An 8,283-nucleotide genomic window follows, 5' to 3' on the forward strand; every position below is an offset into this window, starting at 1 on the left:
AGGCCTCAGGCAGCAGCAGAGGCCAGTAGATCATTACGCCCCACCACCACCACGACCACCACAGACCCATACAGCAGGCAGAGGCCCAGAGCAAGGACATCTGGATGGCCTTTGGTGGCACCTTGGGCCAGGGACATCAACACAGCTCCCAGCTGCTGTACGGACATGGACATTCTGTGGCCTGGCAAAACTGCATAAACATTTTTGTTATTTATAATACACAAAACAAACAAACAAGTGCTGAAAATAAGGTAGACACAGTGAATACAACAACAACAACACAACAACAACAACACAACAACAACAAAATGGGTTTATTTTACCTTTAAATAATTCCACACCAAAACATTTAGCTGAGATGAAATAAATTTGAACCTGTCAGTAAAAGATTCTCTAGCGGGCACGGAGAGGACTGGGATGCGTTTCAGAAGTCTATGCCTGCTCTGCGTGTGGGAGGCCCTGGCTCCAACCCTCAGCTCTACTCTGCTTCCTCATGAAAATTACATCCAGGATACACTGCAAGTTTGATTTTAAATACAATACATTTAAGTATGGACCTTACAGTTGTTTTAATGCTCAGGTACTCCAGACCACAACATGAAGACAAAAGTACGTGGTAACTGCTGTGTATTCTAAAATAATGAAGAATTTTTTCAAAAATGGAAAGAAATTAACCTTTCTGCAATACTAACCCTCAGATCTGTTCCCCTTTATAGACCACAATGTTGTTATCAGTTTCATACACTTTTACTTTATAAAGGGCTCCCATTGGAAGAAGTTTTTGGAGGTTTTCCCAGATATAGACGGCTACATTTTCTGTCGTGCTGAAGAAAAAGAATGAAAGAAGTTTAAAATACAAATAATGAACAAAATTTCAAGTTTAATATATAGAAAAAACAGGAACTCCAGTAACAAAACTTACCATTGCGCTGATACTTTAGAAATCACATGATAATTACAATGTTAATTTGTTTCATTTCTACTGCCCAAGGCGAGGCAGTGGCACTCACCTTACCACATCTGCAAAGTACGGCACATCCAGGTCCAGGTTCTTGTGATCAAGGGGCTTCATGATGGCCTCCTGCAGACAGAGAAAAGGAACTCCGCTGACATGGTTTAGGACTCAGACTTCAAATGGTCCCTTACCCCACAGTCTCTGAGCCTCCAACCACCCCTCCACACACACACCCTCCCCCTTCCCCTCCCCCTCCCCCCACTCAGCCAAGACTGGCCCCTGGGAAGCATCCCTTCCAGGCTCTACAGAGAACCCTTACAAGGTTGTGAAACAAGGTCAGAGCTAGTTCCCTGCGTTGACTTCGTGTCCTTGCTCCTGAATGCAGAGGGAAGAAACCACAAAAACAGGCAGTTCCTGCTCTTTCTAGAAACAACCACCATGAGTCACAGCTCAGTTCAGCACTTCTAAATCTGTCTTCAGTTACCGGACACATTCTTCCACAGCACAGTGCTACCTACAGAATGGTCCCGTGTCACTAAGACCTGGTCTGAAAGCCGGGCGCAATGGCACACACCTGTAACCCCAGCACTCGGGAGGCAGAGGCAAGTGGATCTCTGTGAGTTTGAAGCCAGCCTGGTCCACAAAGTGAGTCCAGAACAGCCAGGGAGACACAGAGAAACCCTGTCTCATAAAACCAAAGAAATAACAAAAATTTTTTTACTTTTTTTAATTAAAAAAAGACCTGGTCTGAAATGATGGATGTTTTCTACATTTCTGCTCTGAAGAATAATTTAACAATGATCTTCTGTCTTAGAAGAAAAAAGTAAACATGTAGAGATGATCACTTTCTAATGTTTACAAATATTAAATAATGTTCCTTTGTCATTATTCTTTCTAAATTTTTACCATTAGCTCTAGAACAAAAATTTAAGTATTTGTGAAACAAACTAATTTTCCACTTGGCATGATTTCAAGAAGGCACACTAATAACCAGTTTTCTTCATATAAAAAGAGTGAGTTTTTATAAACTCCTAAATCAACTAATCTTTAAAAACAAATCAAATGAGACATGTGAATACCAAGAAAATAAATATCTCTGCTCTATCTTGGATCCCAGTTCTGACCCCAACATCTCCATCGAAGTTTCTACAGGACTTTTAACTTCACTCTGTGGCCACAGAAGCCGCCTTTACTGGTAGGAGTGTTTAATAATTTAGGCTCCCAAAAGAGGAAGAAATCTCAAAAGCTTCCTAAGTATCTAATCCTTTGACTGCTGAGGCTCACTGTTGTCTTATACATAGTATTGTGTGTATATGTTCTGTGCCCCCCCATAAATGCAAAGCCTTTTACTTTAAAAGTTCTCTAAATTAATAAGCACAGAGCTATTCATCATTCCCTTATTTGTTTATGTAATAATTTTTGACCAATTACTATTCTTTACCTCCTAGGAAAGATAATGTATATATTCTATGGACTATGTCTCATTCACTCATCTTTGTATTTCAAATAATTAGCTTTTAAAATGATACAAAGAGACAAATCTGTTGACTATATGAGCAATATGAGACGTGGTCATTAGTAACCTGAGAATAAAGAAAGCTGAAATGAAGACTGAACAAGCAGGTTCAAATGGTGAGATGGTGGGAACAACCAGATGAGAAAAAAATTCCCAATTCTATGAACAAGAAAGACCACATAACCTGGGGCAAAGGTGCTGACTGTCTAGCATCCCTCATTTTAATCCATGGAATAAAGAAACTGGGATAAGTAATCTCTAAAATCTCTTACAGCACAAGAATTTTACAATGACACAGCCAAGAAACTCCGGTTTTTTGAGACAGGGTTTCTCTGTATAGCTTTGGCTATCCTAGAGTCACTCTGTACACCAGGCTGGCCTCGAACTCAGAGATCGCCTGCCTCTGCTTCTCGAGTGCTGGGATTAAAGGAGTGTGCCACCACACCCGGTACAGTCGAGAAACTCTTTAATGAGTACTTTCTGGTGTTATCTCTATCATGAATTGCCTCAGTAACTTAGCATAAAGCCACAGTTGCTAAGTAAGTGTAGTGTTGGGGCTACAGAGATGGTTCAAGATTAAGCGGCTAAGAGCACTTGATGTTCTTTCAGAGGACCCAAGTTGGGTTCCTAGCATACACAACAGACAGCTTACAACCATCTGTAGCTCTAGCTCCAGAGATCTAAGGCTTCCAGCCTTTACAATCACCTACACTGGTATATTTATGGGGTTATGATTCATTCATTCATCTTTGCATTTCCAATACTTGAGCTTTTAAAAAATGACTCATATAATTAAAAATAATTCCTTTTTTTAAAAAAGGAAGGTGTTGTATTTAATTTTTTTTTTATTAATGGTACAACATTCAGAGAATGAACAAAGCTTCAAAGAAAGAAGGGTAAAATCTGATAAATAGAAAAAATGAGGGGCTGGAGAGATGACTCAGTGGTTACAAGCAGTGTCTGCTCTTCAAGAGGACCTGAGTTCAATTTCCGGCAACCACGTGGTGGCTCACAACCATCTATAATGTGATCTGATGCCCTCTTCTGGCCTGCAGGCATACATGCAGATAGAACACTCATACATTAAATAAATTAGTAAATCTTTAGAAAGAAAGAAAGAAAAAATGAGCCTCCTCCAATAAAACCTAGGAGGTGAGCATGTGACATTTGTCCCCATATCACGACACAACTTCGCCTAGTTCTGCTAAGAAGGCCAATAAGCAGAGGCTGTGCTCACTCTCCCTCCACCTTCCCCGACTCACAGTCACGGCCTCTCACAAGGGAAGGGGAACGGGGGACTACAAACTATACAGAGGGGACAGCACATGAGGAGCACCCAAGATGGCATTACCTCCATGTAATCTTTGAGGTCGGTCAAATTCATAACCATCCCTGTAGCAGGATCAATCTAAGGAAGAAACAAGGGTGATTAGCACTCTAGTAGGCCCTCCGTGGGTCCACCTTCACAAAGCTGGGTGGGTGGCTCATGGCTATACTCCCAGCCCTGCTGAGACAGGACCAGGAGGCTCTGGAGTTCAGAGCCTTTCCTGGCTACAGAGGAAGTTCAAATACAGCCTGGGCGACATGAGACCCTGTCTCAAAAGTAAAATAAACTTCTCCGGTTACTAAAGGCTGTAAAACATGCAGACTGTGCCCACGTTCCCTCAGCCTAGACACACTGATTGGTCTCAGTGCTGCAGCACCATGTACTTCGAGCACCCTGTTCACTGGACGGCTCTCTCCTCATCCACATGCAGCACAGAGGCCTGGCATGGCAGCAGCTCACCACACGAAATGGCCAGCAGTGAAGCACCTGACACACAAGCTCTCGCCACAGACTTCCTCAGTGTCTGGAAGATGGCCCCACAACCTGAACACATCCACACACCATTTCCAGCACGTACCTCTCCATGAACTGTCACCACAACTACAAGAAAGGAAACAAAAACACCAACAAGAACATATGACTTCAAACAGATTAGTACATAAGACAAGTTAGCAAAATAAACCGTCATATCTCTAGCCCACAAGTCTATACTTCAATTTTTCTCCAAATATCTATATTCTTTTAGTTAAAAATCTCTTTCTCAATCAATGCAAGACTCAACCGAGACAGAGGAGCTTGGCAGAAGTGTTGGCTAGGCAGAGAAAATCAACCTAATCCAACACGGTGTGAAAATGTTCTGCTTGTCAGGTTGAGGTCCGTGGGAGGAGGGAGCTGTTACTCAGTCTCTGCCTGTGCAAGTGGGGTGCGCATGTGCATGCTCAGCTATGCACTAGACTGGCCTGTTTCCTCAGAGCCAAAAATACTCATCTTCCCTTTCAAGAACGTGTACTCGGCTCATAAAGCAGCAGGTGTTCACATGGAACGCTTGAAAACTTGGTCAGTACCTTTATAAATGAATGCCTTTTACACATTTGTATTTTTCCCCCATTCCACACAACCACCACCGGTTATTGGATGGTGAACAAGTACACTGAGGTAGAGAGGTGACACAGAGAAGAGCCATGCGAAGCCTTCTGCAACCCTCGCCCGACCTCACCACACACACTCCAGGGCTTATGCAGCGTGTTTTGAGGCATCAGGTATTTCTCAAAAAAGCTTGTCCTTTTTCCTCCCACAAATTACTTTCTTACAATACTACCAGCAAAGTTTTATATACAAACTACTTTTCTGCCACACAATACACCTCTTTCATTGGCCACTATTTACTCAAAATAATATTTTTTTTATTTTGCTATGAAGTTTTAAAAATTTTACATTTTAACTGTTAACATAAAAATATAAAAAGTATATATAGATAGGCACTGTTTTGACATTTCAATTCATACATACATAGTACGATGTTTAAATCAGGTTAAACATATCTGTCTCCTCAAACATTGATCATAATCAAATTTTAGCATTAGTTTCAGCCCTACATAATTAAAAGGAAACAGCTAACAGCAGTTTTATTATGCATTCAAATGTCAAAGAAAATGCTTTAAATCATTTTCGTTGTTGCTCTACTATCTTTCACAGAGTACACGGCCGTGAGGTAACCCATGAGGTAACCCATGAGGTAATGCATCCAACAAGACGACGATAGCTCTTTGTGTTGAATTCCTACTGAAGGGCTCAGAGCCCTGACCCTGTCTGCGAGGCTTCTCCTCATGCCCCCTGGGCTTACACACTCTTCCATGGGTCAGTCAGGGTTAGCGTGCTCTTCCCTCACCTTTATAGTTGTGCCCATGGCCATGTGGATTGCTGCATTTCCCAAACACTTTCAAGTTCTCTTCATCGCTCAGAGACGAACTGACAAAAGGAAAACAGAAAAACTCAGTGTGACGCAGTCAAGACACCCAGATCCCTCCATCAGCTTTGCTCTGGGTTCTGAAAACCCTGTAGTCTGATTTCACTTTACATGATCAACTGGACAGATCACTTGGACTTCATGAGCCACATTTCCATCACCACTAATTAAGCCATGGCACCACAAAAATAACCAGAAACCTTCACTTCAACCCACTTACTCCACAGCAAGATGCCAACAAACCTGCTCACAGCCGTCACTTGCTCTCCCGCCCTCTCTCTCCTTTGCCCAGGCCTCCTATATGCGAGGCTGGCCTCCCAAGTTACTGTGTAGCATAGCATGGCTCTGAACTTCTGATCCTCTTGCCTCCACCTCATGAGTGCTGGGATCTGCTACCACACACGGACTTATGTAGGGCTGGGGCTGGAGCCCAGGGTGTAATTCATGGTAGTTAAGCTCTCTACCTACTGAGCTACATCCCACCTCTGCTTTTCCATGCAACAAACACTGAGTATTAGCTATGGGGAAAGCACAGAATGAAGCAAGGAGCAAAGGTGAGCACACAGATGCTTGTCCATCAGCAGCTTAAAAACTTCTTTTCTCCTGAAAAATAATGCCCTCGGGCTCTTCTTTTAACAGCCTTGCTCTGCTCTGCCTCAACTGTTGCCTCATTGACACGTTACTAATATGTTCAAGGGCACTCATATTAGGTGAAACTTTAAAATTACTACACACAGTTGTCATTGACTTAATGAATATGTGTATCTGTTCCAACTCAGCTTATCTTGTGCTTCCTACTGTCCCTTTGCAGGGCTGGAAAGATGGCTTGGTGGTTAAGAGTGCGTGCTGCCATTACAGAAGACCAGGGTTCAGTTCCCAGCACCCAGTGGCAGCTCAGAACTGCCTGTGACTCCAGTTCCAAGGTATTGGATGCCCTCTTTTGGCTTCCACCGGCTCTTTCATGCAAGCTGTGCACACGACACACAAGCACACACACACAATTTTTAAATTTAAATTCTTTAAGGTATTTCATGTTCCCTTTACTTCCTCCTACTGTGCGCACCGGAGCACTACAGTTCACAAAGCAAAAATGACACTGTACAAATGACACTGTACAAAGTTGGCTACATTTTAAACTCCACACAGGGGACGGTGACATTTGTGTGCTGTTCCCTGCAACATCCTAGCATGGAACAAAGCCTTGTCCAGTAAAGAGTGGGTAGATGCTGTTGGAAATGACTGTTCTAAGACGATACGTAGGTTCAGAGAGTAGACCTAGTGAGTAACGAAGCTCCCTTCTAAACCAACTCTCAGGTGTGATCTTGTGTGTCTGGGATTCACTTCCCGACCGTGTTGCTCCTTGGGAAAGCATCAAGGCTGGATTCATCTTTGGTAAAAGGGGGATAAAAGCTACCTTGTGTTGCACTCTGTAGCTCATGCTCCTGTCATTTTGCCTTCAGGATGCTCTAGGTGCTGAGTAATGCAAGGCAGCCTCTCTTGAGTGGGGCCTCCGGATCAGAGCTCTACCGCCCTCTCCCGGATGAGGCCCGTAAGTGCGGCTACGCACCCTCACCATTTCCTCTTCCGCCTGCCCCAGCTCCGCTAGAATCTAAACGTTTGGCCACGCCCCCCGGGGGGCATAGCGGTCCAAGCCCCGCACGTGCGGCGACACACGTGGGCACACCCCACCTGTGCAGGCGGTGGCTCGCGCTGAAGGACACGAGGCGCGACAGTCGCGCACGGCGACGAACGCCGCCCGCCTCGTTCATGGTCTTCAGGCCAGCGACCAGGGAGCGACCGGCGCTTCCGGCTTCCGGGGCGGAGGTCCGTCCCGCTCTCTGCGGCTGCGCAGTGCAAGCTCGGCCTTCCCCGCCGGAAGCGCTCCTGGGGGTGGTTTCGGGGCTTGGCGCCCCTCCGCCCGCCTGGAAGCGGACACTAGCGCCTCCTGCTGTTCAATCTTTGTTAGGCAATGAGAAATACCCTGGGCCAGTGGGTGGATGAGGCCTGCATTTTTAAATTGCCCACAATAATGTGTGTCTTCCCCTTTCACTCCATTTTTGAGTTAGAATAGACAGACCCAGTGGCTGGGTGCCCTTATATAATGAGCTCCAGCCAGGTACCAAATTAACAGTGTCCTTAACCAAAAGCCTAGCAAAGAATTACGAACTTTCCTCAGAGTTACTCCAGAAGCTGAGGCGGGAGGGTTGATTTTAGGAGTTCCAGTCTGTCCTAGACAACACAGTAAAACACGAACTCAAGTGGAAAACTTGGGCACCTCAACACACAGGTGATAACTTCAGGATGTAATCTGAATAAATTATAATACATTAAAAATTTTAAAACAACAAAAATAAGAAAGTGAGGGAATGTCATGCAAAGACCTCCTCAAACCAGGCGCAGCCTGAAAACAGATTGACCTTCCAGAACCCTGAGAAGGAACAGCGAATCCTGCCTTTAGGTTGCTGGCTTTCAGTGTTTCGAAACTGAGAGACATTCCACTGCCCAGAAGGTTAGCATCT

At 44.4% G+C, this 8,283-nt stretch overlaps 1 protein-coding gene across 3 annotated transcripts; it reads right to left on the reverse strand.

Annotated features, from left to right (window-relative positions):
• Positions 1-593: 593 nt before the first annotated feature.
• Positions 594-7,578, reverse strand: Pts (6-pyruvoyltetrahydropterin synthase). Of its 3 annotated transcripts, XM_051156406.1 has the most exons (6): positions 7,454-7,541; positions 5,687-5,766; positions 4,376-4,398; positions 3,823-3,879; positions 1,011-1,081; positions 594-824 (listed from the first exon to the last, which is right to left on the reverse strand). In XM_051156406.1, the coding sequence occupies exons 1-6, from the start codon at positions 7,531-7,533 to the stop codon at positions 695-697; spliced, it is 441 nt and encodes a 146-aa protein (XP_051012363.1). In that variant the 5' UTR covers positions 7,534-7,541; the 3' UTR covers positions 594-694. The 3 variants fall into 3 exon arrangements, with proteins under 3 accessions (XP_051012363.1, XP_051012365.1, XP_051012364.1); XM_051156408.1 differs by lacking the exons at positions 4,376-4,398; positions 7,454-7,541 and adding an exon at positions 7,179-7,357 and having other exon boundaries at positions 597-824; XM_051156407.1 differs by lacking the exon at positions 4,376-4,398 and having other exon boundaries at positions 598-824; positions 7,454-7,578.
• Between the last annotated feature and the right edge of the window lie 705 nt (positions 7,579-8,283).

The sequence above is a fragment of the Acomys russatus genome, chromosome 14 (genome assembly GCF_903995435.1).
Source record: "Acomys russatus chromosome 14, mAcoRus1.1, whole genome shotgun sequence".
Lineage (NCBI taxonomy): Eukaryota > Metazoa > Chordata > Mammalia > Rodentia > Muridae > Acomys > Acomys russatus.

Coding starts and splice junctions, on each gene's coding strand:
- Pts (XM_051156406.1), bottom strand. CDS start 7,533: ATGAACGAGGCGGGCGGCGTTCGTCGCCGTGCGCGACTGTCGCGCCTC. Junction 5,767..7,453: donor GCGAGCCACCGCCTGCACAG/GTGGGGTGTGCC, acceptor TCCTTTTGTCAG/TTCGTCTCTGAGCGATGAAG. Junction 1,082..3,822: donor ACCTCAAAGATTACATGGAG/GTAATGCCATCT, acceptor CTCTGTCTGCAG/GAGGCCATCATGAAGCCCCT.